This window comes from Tripterygium wilfordii, chromosome 13 (assembly GCF_013401445.1).
Source record: "Tripterygium wilfordii isolate XIE 37 chromosome 13, ASM1340144v1, whole genome shotgun sequence".
NCBI lineage: Eukaryota > Viridiplantae > Streptophyta > Magnoliopsida > Celastrales > Celastraceae > Tripterygium > Tripterygium wilfordii.
The window spans coordinates 6873978-6893408 of record NC_052244.1 but is presented as its reverse complement, the minus strand read 5'-3'; the positions used below and the strand labels follow the sequence as shown (position 1 = coordinate 6893408).

General features: G+C 36.7%; 1 protein-coding gene across 2 annotated transcripts; it reads right to left on the bottom strand.

Moving 5' to 3' along the window:
* Positions 1-4984: 4984 nt before the first annotated feature.
* On the bottom strand, positions 4985-9350 carry LOC120013562 (putative disease resistance protein At4g11170). 2 transcript variants are annotated; one of them, XM_038865398.1, is made up of 3 exons: positions 8775-9336; positions 5624-5845; positions 4985-5516 (listed from the first exon to the last, which is right to left on the bottom strand). In XM_038865398.1, exons 1-3 carry the CDS (start codon positions 9248-9250, stop codon positions 5408-5410), a joined length of 807 nt encoding a protein of 268 aa, XP_038721326.1. In that variant the 5' UTR covers positions 9251-9336; the 3' UTR covers positions 4985-5407. The 2 variants fall into 2 exon arrangements, with proteins under 2 accessions (XP_038721326.1, XP_038721325.1); XM_038865397.1 differs by lacking the exons at positions 4985-5516; positions 5624-5845 and adding an exon at positions 8051-8660 and having other exon boundaries at positions 8775-9350.
* Between the last annotated feature and the right edge of the window lie 10081 nt (positions 9351-19431).

Below are 19431 nucleotides of genomic sequence, written 5' to 3'. Positions count from 1 at the left end.
TTTTGAAAGCTGTTTTCCACTCATCTCCCTTACGAATGCGAATCTGGTGATAACCACTACGAAGATCAATTTTCGAAAACACCTTTGAACCCCATAATTGATCAAGCATATCATCCAACCGTGGAATAGGAAAACGGTACTTAACCGTGATCCGATTAATGGCACGACTATCCACACACATCCTCCAACTTCCATCTTTCTTAGGCACCAATAACGCTGGAACGGCACAAGGACTCATACTCTCCCTTATAAATCCTTTCCGTAGCAAATCCTCAACCTTCTCCCTTAGAATATCATTCTCCTTTGGACGCAATCTGTAGTGAGGCAGATTAGCCCCAGGAATGAAATCAATCTGGTGTTGAATGTCCCTCATGGGTGGAAGGCTATCTGGTAAATCATCTGAAAACAGAACACCAAACTCAGCTAACAGTGGTTGTATTGCCTCTGGACACCCTATATACTCCTCTTCATTCTCCGACTGACTCACCACCAATGCCTTCACCACTAATGCATGCATTTCTCCCACACTCTTGTACTCTGCAGCAATGTCATGTTCAGAACAAGCAATAGTAAGAAAGGAACTCCCTTCCATCTTAACAGCCTTAGGTAATGGAATAGAACGCTCCTTGGAAGGAATTATCGCCACCTTGTGATCACCCCCATTTAAACAGGCAAATATTGTCCCTTCCCTTATAAGTCATATCCACATCAAACTGCCAAGGCCTACCTAAAAGCACATGACTAGCATCCATGTCTATAACATCACACAAAACCTCATCAACGATACTGTTTGCCAATAGAAATAGGGATATGACACACCTCTTCGACCTTCACTGTGTGACCCTTCTGAATCCACCCAATAGCATAAGGGTGGGGATGCTTCCTTGTAGGCTATTTCAGATGCTCCACTAGCTTCCTGGACACAAAATTCTCACAACTGCCACTATCAATAATAAGATCCCACACCTTCTGGTTAATAGTGCAATGCGATCTGAAAATACTATGACGCTGTGAGGTATCCTCCTGCTTGGGAGATAACGGAATCCTCTGCAGCACACAATTTACTCGCTCACCTTCCTCCTCAGCAAACTCAGCACCCTCATACTCTTTATCCTCACCAGCCCCTTGCTCATCATCCTCTTCTTCATACTCTGCTACATTAACTGGCCTTCTATCAGGACACTCATTGGACTTATGCCCTGGTTTGTTACATGGATAGCACTTAATTGGGGCTGCCTTCGCATAGGGGTTTGGATTAGGATTGGTATTGCTCGCTCCACCCTGAACCCTGCTACTTCCTCCTTCTCCACTCTGGGTTCTCTGTGTTGGAGGCATTGTATTACGTTCAGGCACCTGCGTTGGACTAGTCCCTGGTGCCTGTGAGCTTCGTCCCTTGTAGGAAGAATAAGAGGATTCTGTAATACTGCGCCCCTGGTTCATATTTCTCATGGTTTTCTCCATCAACTCAGCCTTCAAGGCTAGATTGAAAGCCTCATCGACAGTCCATATAACTTGCAGCCCAATCTTCTCCCTCAAAGAGGTCTTAACCCATTTAAATACCTAGCTACCCTCTGCATCTCAGATTCAGCCAAGTTGTTGCGCGCAGACAATCTATTAAATTCAGCATTATATTCAAAAACAGGTATATTACCTTGATAACAATTCTGGTAGAGATGAAACAAGTATTGTTCATAATCTGGTGGTAAGAACCTGGCCATCATCAGCTGCTTCATCTTCCTCCAAACCCTAACAATAGCCTTTCCTTGCCTCCTCCTATTAATCTGCAATTGATCCCACCAAACAGCTGCACTTTCCTTCAATCGGAACGCTACTAATTTCACCATTCGTTCCTCAGGAACCTCCATCATATCAAAGAATCTCTCCACTTCAGAGATCCAATCCAGAAACTCCTCAATCTGTAGATTTTCGTTGAAAGTAGGAATATCTGCCTTAAGCCTATTTCCTCAAAAGGCCTCTGTTGCCTAGCAGCTTGGTAACCAAAATAACCCCCAAAATCTTCACCATCTTCCGAATCTGAATCATCTGGTAAGGGTTGTTGGTACTGTTGAACAGGAACACGACCACCACGACCCCGACCACCGCGTCCTCTACCACCACGGATAGGTCTAGCCACTGGTTCTACTACAGGCTCCTCCTCAACAGGGACATCACGGTCATCATGTCCAGGTTGTACAGGTTGTGCGGGTTGGACCTGAATCATGAATCTGTGAAGCATATCACGCAACTCCTCCATCTATTTCCGTTGAGCCTCAATCGCCGCCCAAACGGCATCGATCCCGCGCTCTCCAACAGCTTGGTTCTGACCTCTTCCTTCATTGTTAGCCATAGATCCAAGGCAAACTCCTCAGCTCCGATACCAACTAATACAGGCAGATCAATAAAGGAAAAGATGATCGTAAATCAAACCAACGTTTGATTAAAAGACACACTGGAATCCACCAGAATTTGAGAGAAACTCTCTAGGATTTTCATATATTTGGCAGAATAAAAGATAATGACCTCTAGGGCCGGCTACATCCTAATATGAAGCAAAACACCAAATATAAAAAGTTGCAAAAACACCCCTAAAAACAGAAATCACTTAATTTGAGGTCCTAAACGATTGAATTTGGCAAAACTAGGGTGGGGCCAGGGGCCACAGGGACTTGGTTCGGTTCAGAACGCCGTTTCGCTTCAGCCGGTCAAATTTCATCGAAAACGGACAACGTTTGCAAATTTTCCAGTTCTGCAGCCACAACCTCAAAATGATTTCTACTAGCTGGTAAAATTGTTCTGCAGCCACACCCTCAAAATGATTTCTACTAGCTGGTAAAATTGGTAATTAACTCAAACTTTCTGTTTGTCACAAAACAGCTCCAAATCAACTTCAAAACAACTCAAAATCAGCTCCTATATCAACGATGGAATTGATCGAGTTAAACCCATACCTGAAATTGAACTATGGAAGTTTGAGTGGGTGTATGTTGAATGGAATAATTGAAGTGTTTGATTTTTCTGAATTGAGATGGATATTTACTTAGTCCTAGTTTGGTAAAGCTTTTTGAAAGTAGCAGATATATTAGCAGAAATGGTGGTAGCAGAAATGCTGAACAATTTTAGTAGCAGATATGCTGCTTGAATGTTTGGTACTGTTTGGTTGAACTTTTGCTAGTAACATTTATTATGTATAGCATATTGTGATAAATTACGTGCAGTGGTTTAGAGTTTAGATTTTAGTTGTAATAGAGAAATATAATTGTATCCAAACATAAAAATTAATTTATAAAATTAATATAATGAATAAAAAATAAATTAAAGATACTTAATTTATTATAAATTAATTAATTAATTAAAATTGTTGTAACAGTTACATTATTTATTACTTAATTTATTAAATGAAAAATTTTAATAAAGCAATGTGAGGGTATAATCGGAAATAGGCAGGTGAGGTGAGAGTATAATTGGAATAACCATAATTTCAATCTCGATGCAAATAGGCAGGTGAGGGTATAATCGAGATAAAGCAATGTCATAGGGACAAAATAGACTTTGGGCCTCAAAATGCTAGCAAAATGCTTCACTTTTGTAGCATTTGCAAAAGTCCAAAAAATGCTGCAGAAATTATCTTGAACTAAGTGCACAAAAAATATTGTTTGGATGGGTCACAACAGTAGTATAAATGCTGGTAAAAAGGCTTACCAAATGGGCCATTAGTTTGGGGTTTCAAATTCGGGCGCCTTTATGTCACTGGATTTTCGAGGATGTGTTTGTAATAATGGGGATCTTTTAAAACTATCTAAGTGAATGTTTGTAAATCTTAGGTGACTAGTTGATCAGTGAGTTCCACGGTAACTCAAAGGAGTGATAGTAGATGGCGTGCTAGCGACATACCAAATGAGTGAATAGGGGACCTATCCAATACACTATACACATAGCTATGACCCTGCATAAACATTCTAATTTGCTATCAGTTTGATCTTTCAATGATCCTTGATTCAAATATTTTCTGGGACAAGTTTTGACTTATCTGCTTATTGTTGATATGACTTGTTTCATCCCATTTCTAGTCCATACGCTATTCTGATTCCATTTTCGATCTATATAACATTCTGAGTATGTTTTTGATATGTATGCCATTCGATTCTCATTTTGGAATATATGCCATCTTATTCGATTTCGGCATTGGATGCTATGCTGATTCTCACTCTGCTTTATATGTTATTTGATTATGATTCTAAACCTATCTGATCGAAATTATCAATTCTCTGTTTCTCAAGAGTGACTATCTGTCAGGATACTGTAAACTAACGACAATAGACGTTATTCTTGGTGCACCCAGTTATCCTCAGCTAGCAAGGGTGATGCTAGCCACTCGTGTAGGCCAACACGTGGTGATCTGTTCTAATGGGAATGTGAGAATGCCCGACTCTATATGATATGATGTCTGTTTTGATTCTGTATGATGGTCCTCTCATTCGATTCTGTTTGATAGGATTTCTGCTTAGATTATTGTACCATTGATCTATTTGTGTTACTTATCCCCTTTGTATTGTTTAGGTCACTATTCATTCACTAAGTCTGGTTTCTCACGCTTCCTTTGTTAATATCATTGTTTTAGATAGAGTAGACTCAACAAATCCCAGACCGACTTCAGCTTCGTAGAGCTTTGTTGGATTCTAGTGAGCCCGACACCTACTATGTGGGTAGTTTTTATGATATTATGTACATTGCTATTCTGTATGAACATATAATCTTAGAAGCTCCATTAACTACAGATAGGATATATTCTGGTATGTATTGCTAATAGGCCCTGACTATGTAGATTTCGCTATGTCATGAGTGTTTCTATCCATCTTGCGTATCTTATTTGTATGTTCTAAGGCTTGCATGGTCTTAGTGGGACTCCAGGTCCCTTGGGGTGCGTCGGTCACGTGCCCTAGAATGGCAGCACAAGTATGAAGTATAAACTTAATAACACAAGTAATGCAATTCCGAAAATGAAAATTTCAATTCCCTATTTCATTTCATTGTCCTTCTTAATGACTAGTTGAGTAAAGTGACATTCAAGCTGTAAAGTGAAATAAAGCATGAAAATAATGCAAAAGCTGACGGTTAATAAGATCATCATAACAACATGAAAAATATGAAAGAGACCAGCGAGGGTGGCAAAATTCTTGAAGTTGTAAAGAAAGATGAGGAGAACTAGATCGAGCTCTGGTGTCCTCTTACTTTTTTCGACTCGATTTTTCTCAAAAAAGACGAAATTTAAAAAAAAAATCTGAAATGCCTTTAGCTTCGTTTCTTTTTCCTACCCTACACTGGGACATCATCCACACAATCTTGGTTCAAGGAGAACTGGGTCGGATAACCACAAGGAGAGTTAGGCTGAACCACTGAACAACCATGTCTATTTTCTGTCTTGAGTGTATGCCTTGGAATAGTTTCTGCTTGACGAAGTGTCGGAAAGCTTGCCCAAAGCATCTGCCACAATACTTTCAATAAGCGTAGCCTCATGTCTGAAAAGAAAAAAAAGTAAACCCAAATTACATTCCGATTTTGAATGCAAGGAATAATTGTTGTAATCTTAAGAACATCAAGAAGGGAGACAAAAGAAAGGAATTACCCTGTGACCCGTAAATCCCATCCTGATAAATTAGCGGTTTCTGTCAACGCATCTCTCCATTTATGTATCCTTGGATGACCTTCGTACTGAGCTAAAGCTTGTCCAAAAGGGCCTGATTGTTTTCTCACATGTGATGGATCCACTTTGTAGAAGACTGGTATAACAATTTGTCCATTTTCTTTTCTACACTCCATGATTCTCACGAGTTCATCTAAGCACCATCTTGAAGAAGCATAGTGTAGTACCCGGTTTTCGTCCGGCCAAAAAAAAAATACAAAATACAAAAAATAATAATAATATATATATATATATATCATATAAAAATAAAAATATATATATAAGAAAAAGTAGCCGAAAGTAAAAAGAGAAAGGAGAAGAAAAAGAGAAAAGAAAGAAAGAGAAAGAAGAAAAAGAAAAAGAAGAAAAAAAGTTTTTGGGGGGAGAAAAGGAGAATAGAAGGAGGAGGGAGGCGTGAGAGAAGGGGGAGAGGTTTTGAGCCCGGACAACAGAAGAAAAAAGGAAGCAAAGAGGAAAAGCTGAGAGAGGAGAGAACAGAAAAAGAAGAAAAAAACAAAGCAATAGCAGCCGCCGGAAGAGAATAGAAAAACGGAGAGAAAGAAGGCGTTGCACAAGGAATCGGGCAGAATTGGAATCGGAGCATTGACAAATTCGTGAGATAAGAAAAAGAGAGGTAATAATCGGCTACTTCTTTGTTATTTTTGCCATATTATTTCTGGTTTGATTCCCGGTTTTGCATCTTTGAATCTTATGGTTCTCGGCTTACGGTTTATGGGTGTGATGTTCTGGGTTTCGGTTGCTGGTTTTGTGACGTTCTTGGTTGAATTGTTTACTATTCTAATATCCGGTGATGGTGTCCTTAGCATGAGCTTGGTTAGCTTGCTGTTTGAGTCTGGATTTATGTGTATATATGTGATTATTAGTTGGTGTTCTGCCATGAGAGATTGACCATAATGAAATGAGTTAGGATATGCACGTTGAGCTTCTATTGATTGCGGGTATCTAGCTGCAGTTTATTCTTATGTTCGATTAGGTTGTTGTGCTGATTCCGTGAGTTGTGTATTAGTTGCTGGTCATTTGAATTGATCTTTGGATTGAAATTAGTATAAGGATTCCATGTTTTGCTTGCTAGTTGCTGGTGATGATTGAGGCTTGTGTTCAAATCAATTTTTGTGCTAAATTTGGTGTGAGAATTTCATGGTTTTGTCTGCCATATCTAGTTGCCAGCATGTTGGTTGATATTTTAATATATGAATTTTGGATTCAAATGTGGGTATGCTATGTACAACTAAAAACTGTGTCTGTGTTTATTAATCTTTTACTGATTGTTCTCGTTTGCCCCCCCCTTTTCTTCTTTGATCTTTGAATGTGGACCGGGTTCGACTTTACTTGGGCCGGACTTGACTTCGTTTGAGGCCGGATAGTTTATCTGGAGATTGGACCGGGTTTGAGCAATTAATGGGCTCCATGGGCCATATTTATAGTTGAATTTTTATCTTTATATTTCATTATTTGTATATGTTTTTATTTATTTGGCATGTATATTCTTGTAAATATAAGCCATGTAATAGGGTATTGGAAATAATGAAAAGTAGTGTAGAGTACTGTCGTTTAGTTTCATTTATGTTTATCGTGATTATTATGTATGTTTAGGGGTTTATTTGTGTCAATCCATCAATCCAACAACTTTGTTTTTACCAACTTAATCTATTAGATACCTAAATTAAAGTCAAATAGGAGGAGGACTTGATAAAATTCAGCTTCTGCCTAGACTTTAATTGTGTTATTTTCATTCACATTAATTTATTAGATACTAAATTAAAGTCAAATAGGAGGAGGACTTGATAAAATTCAGCTCCTGCCTAGACTTTAATTGTGTTATTTGCATTCACATTAATTTATCAGATACCTCAATTAAAGTCAAATAGGAGGAGGACTTGATAAAATTCAGCTCCTGCCTAGACTTTAATTGTGTTATTTTCATTCATATTAATTTATCAGATACCTCAATTAAAGTCAAATAGGAGGAGGACTTGATAAAATTCAGCTCCTGCCTAGACTTTAATTATGTTATTTTCATTCATATTAATTTATTAGATACTTACATTAAAGTCAAATAGGAGGAGGACTTGATAAAATTCAGCTCCTGCCTAGATTTTAATTGTATTATCTTTATTTAAATAAATGATAAATTAATTTATTAGATACGTGAATTAAAGTTATTTAGGAGGAGGACTTGATAAAATTCAGCTCTTGCCTAGCTTTAATTACGTTATCTTTTCAAATCAAAATATCATTTATATTGGATAAACAACTTTTCAAGAAAAAGCACATAGATCGATCTAGGTAACCTTTTAGGGAGTTGTGGGGTGTCTAACACCTTCCCCACACTCAATAGACCCCCTTGCCTATTTTCTGGTTCGTAGACTACATTTTTTAGTGTCCAATTGCACTTGAATCAATTGGTGGCGACTCTAAACTAAATATTTTCCATCCTTTTATCGCCGGTCCGCGTCGTGACCCCGGTTGCGACACATAGTTCTCCGAGAAAATGACAAATGGAATTTTTGATTCTGTAATCGTCTTGAAAAGAGAATCTAAAACGACATCTACTCTATGGAGGTCATAATCAATGAAAGTTTGAATTTTTTCTCTGCGCAAAGCAGCATATGCATGGCTGCTAATGTTGTTGCGCGTGTCAGCCCTTCTGAAACTAAGGAAAACATCATACTTCATTTGGGAAAAAGAAGAAAAAGAATAATTTATTTCCCTTTTTGACAGTCTCATATGATGACCATTTAATGGATGCTCTGGTTTGAAAGCATGACCATTCAATAAGGGAACGTTAGAGATCCGATCAAGTCCATTATTGAACATTTGTTGAACCATGATCAGCGATGATTCAATTTGCTGAATGTGATATCTCACTCCAGCAACATTACGAAAATCGTTTGGGGAAGCGAAGTAAAGTTTGCTCATAACATCGTACACAATATTTTTATTAAGTGTAGCCTGAGGCCTGAAAAAAAGAGAGCAAAGAACACCAACTACTTCAATAGATAATTGATGTAATCTCAAGATTGTCAAGAAAGGAGAAAACGAAAGGAATTGAACTAAGAATGTGAAAAATTACCTTGTGACCTCTGAATCCCATCCAGCTAAATTAGCAGCTTTTGTAAAAGCAGCCCTCCATATTTGTATCTTTGGATGACCTTCATACTGAGCTAAAGCTTGTCCAAAACATCCTGTTTGGTTTTCTACATCAGTTGGCTTCACTTTTAAGAAGACCGGTATAACAAATTGTCCATTTTTTTTGTTACACTTCATGATTTTCTCGAGTTCACCTAAGCACCATCTTGAAGAAGGATACTTCTTAGAGAAAATAATTATGGAAATTTGTGATTCCTTGATCGTCCTGCGAAGAGACTTTGAAATATCATCTCCTCTCCTAATGTTGTCCTCAGCGAAACTTACAATTTTTTCTCCGAACAAGGCAGAACGTAGATGACTGAGAAAGTTGTCACGAATGTGACGCCCTCTGAAACTAATGAAAACATCATACTTTCGCTGAATAGGAGTTATGGGAATAATAGATGAAGAAGAAGCCATGACTACAAGCAGAGATGAGTAGTGTGTTCTTCCAAGTCTTTTGTAAATAATACTTGGGATAAAAGAAGGGAAAGGGTTATAAAGAAGCTCGCCTCATGAAGTTTCTTACCAATTTCCAAGTTGTTTCCAACGATTAAAGTAAAACCCCCCCAATAATGATAGTTTTTTCGTGTGAAAGCAAGTGACATAAAAATAAATTTTCCGAGCCTTACCTGTGTTTACACTTTTTTTTTTTTTTTTTTTTTTGAGAAAAAAACAACTTCATTAAGAAGAAACAGAAATACAATCAATAGCCAAAACCGACCCTATGAAGTTCGGAGGATCTCCGACCTGTGGTTACACTTGAAATGCCTATATTATGTAAGATTAAAAAAAAGGCAAAGATGAGACTTCAAAGCTCTATTAATTTAAGTTGGTGGTTGTCGTGGGAAATGCAACAAACGGAAATTAAAAAATTGTTAGTTTGTGATTTTATTATGTTTGTGTTATTAGTGTAAAACGAAAGTTGCGTGCTATTTCTAAATGCAACTTGGAGAAAAATAATTGCAATCCTCGACTGCGATGACTTGCCCATTCATTTGTGGAGTTTTTTTTGGCTCAAAGTTTGTGCTGTAGTTATCGTCTGGAGTTGTTGTTGGGACCTTTTCTAAATTATTATTTTTTAAATCGTAAAATAAGAATTCTATTAGGTTTTGAGTTGGAATCCAAAACGAACTTGGGTTTCATTCTTTTGTATTTTTAGATAGTCAATAAGAGTTAAGGTTTGTGCAACCTTCTGTTGTAAAATAATAATATATAGGCTATGATGTTGGGCCTTATAAATTGTATAATGAATTTACCAAACTAATTATTGTATTGTAACTAATGAAAAATAATAGAAGAAGAAGAATTCACGACTACAAGCATAGACAAGTAGTGTGCTTTTTTAAGTCTTATAGAAATCGACTCCAAAGATTAAAGTAAGATAAAAATAATAATAGTGTTGGGGTTTTTACCCCTACTAATAATGACATTTGAATGTTCAAGCATCATGTGATAATTGCTCATTATATCTTTGTCTTGCTTGTGTTTTTTCTGCTTGATTTTGTGCAGCGATGTATCCTAAGATAGCCTATCCTACTAGATAGTTTTAAGTAACTTGATGTAGGTTTTAGCAACTCTGCTTTGGATCAAGGCAAACATGGTCTAAGTATTCCAGCTTAGCAGTAACATGGATTAGAAGATTTATGGGCTATCGTGACTTTTGTAAAATAATAGAGTAGAGTTATCTTTAATTAGAAACACTCTGTCTAGGTGGTTTTAATTAGAGGAATAGTTGTAAGTTTCCTAGTTTTGTTTTAAGAAGCTCCTTAAAATTAGGTTGTGTGATTGAAGTCAACTTCTTAGGTGTCAGAAGATTTGAAGTCTAAGGCAATTAGGGTTTCTAAAAAGCTCTATATTATCGTCGTCCAAGACTTTCAAACCTACCGAAGTCTGTGCACAAATACAAAACAGGTCCTTTTGAGCTTCGGAGTTATTCGTTTCATATGTTTTGACAGTTGAAGAAGAATACTGGTGAGAGCTAGCTCTTGGTGGAGTGGATTACATAATGGTGGAATATCAGACAACTTCTTTTCAACATGGATGCTTCGGTTGTGGCCAGAGTTTGAACAACTAACGTAATTGTTGTGTCTTAAAAAACATACGCTAAATAGTTGATGTACTAAAGTATCTTAGGGTTAGATCCTTTGTAATCTTTATTCATATGGTGGATTGTTTCTAAGGTTAATCGCTTGATAAACTCGAGGTTTTTCCCTATTGAATTTTCTTCATTATTCTGGTGTGTTTGGTTGTTATTTATTTATTCCGCATATTCCATAATACTTGACTAACAATTCTTGAACAATAACAAACTCTAAAATAGTGTGTGCATGAAAAGCAAGTTCATCTAATTTTCGAGAAGGACACCTGCAGAGAAGAATTCTCCGAGCTTTCCGCGAGGTCAGACTCAAAATGCCTTCGTTATTTTAAGATAAAGACCATGAGTAAAACTCAATCTAACTATTCAAAGAGCACACCTCCATCTACTATTAACACAAAGATTACAGAATTGGAGTGACAGCCAACATTCTCTGCCTTGAACAATGCTGGTCAGTTCAAAACTACTTAACCAGAATGGAAAAAAAAAAGAAGAAAAAAAGCTGTAATTTTCTCACTTCAGATGTCAAAACTATATATATATGTTGGTGGTTCTCGTGTGAAACTCCTTTGCAAAAAATCAAACTTTTTTACTCTAATTCGGAAGAAGAAGGAAAAGAGTCTAGACCACACTCTAAAAATAGATGGAAGAAGGCTTAGATCTATAATTATTTGGCACTTGGAGTTTTATTGAATAAAAGTTTGTAGAAAAATAGGAGCAATTGTAGAGAAGAATAGAGGCAATATTTGTTGTGTATGTATATTGATCAAACATTACAATTACAACCTCATATATATAGGGATCAAACATTACACCTTAAGACAAATGTTCCATAATTTGAGGAGCAAATTATGGGACAAATGTTCCATAATTTGAGGAGCAAATTATTCCATAATTTGAGGAGCAAATTATTCCATAATTTGAGGAGCAAATTATGCCATAATTTGAGGAACAAATTATGCCATAATTTGAGGATTTAATGTCAATACTCCCCCTCAAGCTGGATCAAGAGGATTGATTGAGCCAAGCTTGGACAATAATCGGTGAAAATGACCAGAAGACAGAACCTTTGTAAAAACATCAGCAAGTTGATCATGGCTTCGAGTGTAAACTGTTTGAATAACTTGATTCTGAACTTGATGACGAATAAAATGACAATCAACTTCAATATGTTTTGTGCGTTCATGAAACACGGGATTAGCAGCAATATGCATAGCAGCCTGATTATCACAAAAGAGAGTCATAGGAAGACTACTCGGAAAACCCAAATCTGCGAGCAAACTCTTAAGCCATATTAGTTCACATGCACTGGATGCCATTGCACGATATTCAGCTTCAGCACTAGAACGAGCAACCACATGTTGTTTTTTGCTACGCCAAGAAACAAGATTTCCACCAACAAACATACAATAGCCGGAAGTGGACTTTCGATCAAGGGCATTTCCAGCCCAATCAGAATCACTATATCCTGTAATCCGTAAGTGACCGTGCTTAGCTAGAACTATGCCACGACCAATAGAACCCTTGAGATAACGTAAGATTCGTTTGACAATGCCCAAATGGAAAAGAGTAGGAGCGTGCATGAACTGGCTAACAAGACTTACACCATAAGCAATGTCAGGTTGAGTAATAGTGAGATAAATGAGCTTACCAACCAACCGTTGGTAATCACTAACTCCTTGTAAAGGTTCACTGGCTGTATCAAGATTTAATTTGCTATCCAGTGGAGTGGATGCTGGCTTTGAATTCATCATTTCGGTTTCCTCTAGCAAATCAAGAATATACTTCCTTTGATTTAGAAATAAACCTTTGCTGGAAACTGCCATTTCAATGCCAAGAAAGTAATTTAAGGAACCAAGATCCTTAATAGGAAATCGAGATCGAAGAGTGGTTTTGAGTTGAGAAATAGCATCAATATTATTCCCAGCAATAATAAGATCATCAACATAAATTAGGACCACCACTATAGTATTGGAAGAATGACGAATGAACAAGGAAGAATCAGCTGTACTGCTAGAGAAACCAACCTCTTGAAGAACGGTACTTAACTTGGCGTGCCAAGCACGCGGAGATTGTTTCAATCCATAGATTGATTTGTGTAGGTGACAAACCAAAGAAGAATCCGAACTCTGTGGATGTCCTGGAGGTAGTTTCATATAGACTTCTTCTTCAAGATCCCCATGAAGGAAAGCATTTTTGACGTCCATTTGACTCATAGACCATCCACAATTTACGGCAACTGAGAGGAGAGTACGCACTTGTTGGACCAAGACTTAGTGTCTAGTCAACATTGTGTTTTTGATGATTGTGTATGATTGTATACTAAAATGTGTGTGAGCATGCTTGACTTGAACATATCCTAAAATACTAGAAAACATGCTTAAATGGTTATTTGGTTAATTGTTTAATATCTTAATTGTGCATATACACTTAAATGAAGGCTTATGCATATCTCTTTGTGAATTTGATATCTATATATTTTTGAGATAGTGCTGGAAATTCAGTTTTGAAAACAAACATACATGGACTAAGTTAGGGCATTAATCTTCTAATGATCATAATTTATCTTAACCAACTTAGATCCAAATAACTTGAAACTTGAACCACATGCACAGGAAAGTCTAATATATGTTCTAGGACTATAATCATGATAAATTAAGTGCATCACATATATATTTGGCCATATGCTTAAATTCCGCCAAAACTAGGTTTTACCTAATTTTGTGCATATGTGTTCTTTGTGAACGTGGTGAACCAAATGAACTCCGATTTAAATGAAATTTCGTGTGCATCTTAGTTTCATCACTATGAACATATTTGCTTTAGTAAAGTTCAAGAGAAAAGGTCATTTACACTGAGTTTGCAAAATGACTTTGAATTTACACTTAGAATTTATCGGTTTCACTATTAGTGACCTAATTGCTTGGTTGAGTGACCAAACGATTTCCGATTGTTATGAAATTTTACATGGACATTCTAATACATATAAAATGATTTATCATGTAGTAATATAAATTTTCTGAGTTGTTTTTCTAATGTAATTAACCTATGCGCTCTATATGAAGCTCTTTGAGCTTACATGCAATTGGGGAGTTCTACCTCCTATTTCCTTGTAGGTTAATCATCATTGTGGTCTCATATTACTCATAATTCAGTATGCTCAAGTGAATTGAAGTCCGGTTTTCGAGTATGAGCTTGGATCTCTAGAAAACCAATAAAAACCTATGTTCATCAACCTTCCACTAAGGCATTTTGATTGATGATTGGAACTAGCCTTAGGGCTGTATAATATGGATATATTGGTGCTGCCAAATTCAGAGTTTGAAGTCAAGATTGGAGGGACATGTTTGGTCACGTGAAGGATCTCTTGTCTTCATCAAACAAGATCTTGCACATGCTTCCTTTATTGAGGTCAATGATAAGATTTTTGTGAGAAGACAATTGATGAAACTAAAGGACAAATGCAATGGTTGAAATTTGTAAGAGATGAGAAAGTATATTTTGCAACTAGACAAGACTTAGATTATGAAGATATTCTTGAAGACTACAAGCTCCAACGGTACTCTAATCTATGGCCGAGATTGAATTGTTTTGAATTATGAATGGATTAGATTACAACAAGACTTGAAGGGTTAAGATGACCATTTAAAAGGTGAATCCAATGGTTGTGCATAAGACCATATTCTTGCTTGCAATTTTTGACTTAAAAGAAGATCTTACTTGATTTTTGGAGTCAAGATGGTAGCAAGTTGCTACACATTTTGTAGGAAATCATTGGAGATACCAAGGCCAAGATTTGGTGTAAGTTTGATCAAATGGTCAAAGATGACAAAATTGTTGGAGATACCAAGGTCAAGATTTGGTGCAAGTTTGATCAAATTGTCAAAGATGGCTGCAAGTGCACATGACAACTCAAATCTTGGAAAGCTAGACTTGGAAAATGATGCAAGTGCAACGGCTACATATTGCAAGGTTGAGATTTAATGATCTATTCATTCAATGGTCAAGATTTGCACATGTAATTGAAGGTCGAGATTTGAAGATAGAAAAAGATCCAATGGTGGAAATCACAAGAGCTTGGTAAATTATAAAGAGGGGTTCTTCCTCATTCCAACTTGGAGAAGCCAAAATTATATTGAAGAAATTCTTGCTCTCAAAGCTTTCAAGCTAGTTTGTGCCATTGAATCCAAGCTTCTACCCAAGCCACTCTAAAGGCTTCCTCACTATTTTGCTTTTGTAAAGAGGGAGTGCTTCTCATTTGGCTTCTTATTTTCATATTCGAAAATCCTCATTATTCTTCATTTTCTATCCAACCCGTGAGGTGATATTGTGATTCTTGAGTGTTCCTCTACCCCATTTGCTTAGTGCAAACCTTGAGTGAACCATTTATACCGAACACTTGTAAAAGTCCCTTCATTGGGCAAAAACCTTGTTGAGGTTGAGTTTAAGGGAGTGCTTGAAACCCTTGGTTGTAAAGTTTGAAGATTGTCTTGAAATCTTCAGTTTTAAGGGTGACCTAAAAACCCTTGTGAGTTTTGTGGAGCTCTTGAGAAAACCACATCCTTAGTGGAGGTTGGAAAATCCTAGGTTGGTGAACCTAGGTAGTAGATGTAGGAGAAGAGTCTCCGAACTACTATAAATTGTTGTGTGGACTTTCTTGATTGCATTGCTTGCTTGCTGATTGATTAAGTGTTTTGATTGCAGAATTTTCTGAACCACTAGTCTGTCCGTGCACTGTTCACATAGCTAAACTTTGAATTTTAATCTGAATTTTTGATATAGTATTCATTAGGGTGTTGTGATACTGCATACCAAATTTCATTGAATTCTGAGTTGATTTGCTAGGTGAAATTTGAGTTGTAAAATCTGTGCGCAGTGTGTTGTTTGAAAAAATCTGTTTTCACAATTCCTTGATTATTTGATAATTGATCATTCACCATATTGTATCACATCTTGCATTGAAATGAATATTGATTAGGATAATCATTAGAGTTCAAATTTGTGTGCTAATTGTTAATTGACATTGATTTCCTTTTAAATTATAAAAAGAGATTTCTATCGGAATTTGGGGACACAATTCACCCCCCCTCTTGTGTTAAGTACGATCCATCAGCACTGTATTCATCTTAGCAACAGGAGCAAACGTCTCTTTGTAATCTACACCAACGGTTTGAGTAAATCTCTGGGCCACAAGGCGAGCTTTATGTCTGTCATTGGTGCCATCCGAGTGAAATTTAATTTTATATACCCAGCGGCTCCCCACTGGTTGTTTTCCAGGAGGAAGTTTAACAACACTCCAAGTCTGATTTTCAGCAAGAGCTTGAAGCTCTTCACCCATAGCTTGTCGCAATATTTCCTGAGAATTTGCTTCCTTGAAATTCTTAGGTTCATGAACAGTAGAAATAGCGGTGAGAAATGCCACATGAGCTGAGGAAAGACGATGATAAGTGACATACTTGGAGAGAGGATGACAAGCAGAAAAAGTGACATAATCTTGAAGTTTTGTTGGAGGGACGCGGTTTCGAGTAGGATTCCGTCGAACCAATGACGGTGAAACCTCATGATTATTAGTGGAAGCAAGCACCTCATGATTATTAGTGGAAGCAAGCACATGCACATCTTGGAGATTCTCGTGCTGTTCGGCTGGAGGATTTTCAACCAAATTTTCAGCTAGCACATTTGGAAGGAGTTCAGCTTGTCCAGTTGGAGGATTTTCAGCGGCCTGGTGCGGAACAAACTCAGCAATATTAGGCTTGTGAGGAACCCCTTCAGAAATAATCTCGGATATAGGCAAGGGAAACATGTCTTCTAAATCATCTTCAGAATTTGTATAATAAGGTGTTGCTTCTTCAAACATAACATCTCTGGAGACAAATAATCTTCGAGAATCAGGATGATAACATTTATACCCTTTCTGGGTAGAAGAATACCCCAGAAAAATACACTTAGCAGCTCGGGCATCAAGCTTATCACGATGAGCTGCTTGTATATGCACAAAGCAAGTGCAACCAAATACTTTCAAGTGAGACACATCAATAGTTTTCCCCTGCAAAACTTCAAGGGGAGATTTAAAAGACAGCACTCGGCTCGGAAGCCGATTAATGATATGAACTGCTGCTAATACTTCATAAGACCAAAAAACTTTTGGAACATGCATGTGAAGCACCAAAGCACGAGTTTTTTCCAACAAGTCTCTATTTTTGCGTTCTGCTACTCCGTTCTGTTGAGGAGTACCAACACAACTAGTCTGATGCACAATGCCATGAGAATATAAATACTGTGTCATATTTTTAGACATGAATTTTGTGCCATTATCAGAACGAAGTGTTTGAATTTTAGAGGAAAATTGAGTCTGAACAAGCATATGAAAATCTTTGAAGATATTCATAACTTCACTTTTTGATCTCAACAAGTACACCCAAGTAACACGTGAGAAATCATCAATAAATGTAACAAAGTATTTAAAACCATCAATTGATTCAAGAGTAGGTCCCCAAACATCGGAGTGAACAAGTTCAAACATTCTAGTAGTTCTAGAAGAAGAAGACACAAAAGGTAATCTAGTAGATTTTGACAAATGGCAAATTTCACAAGAAAAATAATTGGTATCAACATTTGGCAACAATTTAGTGAGAATATTATCTGAAGGATGTGCTAAACGTTGATGCCAGAGAACATGATCTGCCGAGGAAGAAGGAAAAAACGAGACTTGAGTACTTTTGCTAGGTTGAAAATTTCCTGAGATGTAGTAGAGACCTTGTAGAAAAAATCCTCTACCAATGATCTTCTTAGTGACAAGATCTTGAAAAAGTACCTCATGAGGAAGAAATATAACACAACAATTTAAAGCTTGAGTGAGTTTTCTAACCGAAAGTAACTTGACTGGAAAAGATGGAACATATAAAGCCATTGAAGTCACATCTTTAGACAACAATTTAAGTTTACCTTCACCAAGAACAGGAACACCATTCCCATTGGCAATTGACACATGGGATGGAGTAGAAAATTTTTTGAAGTCAGACAAATTGGTTAATTTATTTGTCATATGATCGGTGGCACCAGAATCAACAATCCAAAAATCATGCACGGTATTAAATTCTATAGCAGTAGAGAGTGCACTGAAAATACCTTCAAAGTTGTCATTGGATTGATGTCCCGAGTTTGATAAGAACCCAGCAAACTTACCAAGGAGGGTTGTGGAATTAGAGTGTCCTATACCAGAAGCTCCATGTATTGAATTTGAGGTGTAATTTACTCTTCCCTTCTCCTGAAGATAGGTTGCAAACTCATTTATAAGGGAAATTGGATTTAAGGTGTAATTTACCATATTTCCCTGTAATGTTTCTATAACATGACCTGCATGTAGAAAAATAGGAGCAATTGTAGAGAAGAATAGAGGTAATATTTGTTATGTATGTATATTGATCAAACATTACAATTACAACCTCATATATATAGGGATCAAACATTACACCTTAAGACAAATGTTCCATAATTTGAGGAGCAAATTATGGGACAAAGGTTCCATAATTTGAGGAGCAAATTATGGGACAAATGTTCCATAATTTGAGGAACAAATTATGCCATAATTTGAGGAGCAAATCATGGGACAAATGTTTCATAATTTGAGGAGCAAATTATTCCATAATTTGAGGAGCAAATTATGCCATAATTTGAGGAACAAATTATGCCATAATTTGAGGATTTAATGTCAATAAAGTTCGAAAAACTAGAACAAATTGAAGAAAAAACCAAAGATCTTAATACAAATAAAAAAAAAAGACTGACTATAAACATTAAAAAATGAAAAACGCGTTGTAGAAAAGCCCTTACGACTATTTCAAAGTAGAGAAAAATGCGTTCTGGTTGATGAGATGGGATGATGATATGACTTGATCAAATACAGGTACATGCCATGTAGAAGAAACCTAATTGCATTATTTATAATTGCTTCGTCACCTTCTTTTATTTTTTTTGTGTAGTAGTAATGGAAGGAAGAAAATCAGACACAAACATATTACTACTATCCTTGCAGTTTCAGACAAGGAAGATGTGAATTCAAAACTATGCTCTATAATTACTAATTGAATTATTTATAATTACTTGAGCACTATTCCAACACGGATTCAAGATGATAGCTAATCGAATTATTTATAACTACTTCGTCAAGTAGTAGTTTTTTATGTAGTAGTCATAGAAGGAAGAAAAGCAACCATAACCATATGATGAAGACTTTTATATCTTACGATAAGTTGGGTTGAACTCTAGATAGATTTGGCGTAACCCAGAAACCTAACAACAGTATGATATTGTCCACTCTAGGCCGAAGCCCTCACGGATTTGCTCCTCTAGACCCAACGTCTTTGCTTAGGCCCAGAAACCCGGTCATATTGTGTTAGGTTGTGAAAACTCTTTATCTACTAGTTGATTCTACCTTAATTAATCCGACAATTGGCAGTAAGAGCACTTTGGACAACTTAATTGTAAAAAGGTCATGGACATT

What these genes read in the sequence shown, in the direction of transcription:
- LOC120013562 (XM_038865397.1), bottom strand. Translation starts at nt 9,250, where the DNA reads ATGGCTTCTTCTTCATCTATTATTCCCATAACTCCTATTCAGCGAAAG. An exon ending in TGGGATTCAGAGGTCACAAG is followed by an intron (nt 8,661 to 8,774) that starts GTAATTTTTCAC and finishes TCTTTTTTTCAG; the next exon opens with GCCTCAGGCTACACTTAATA.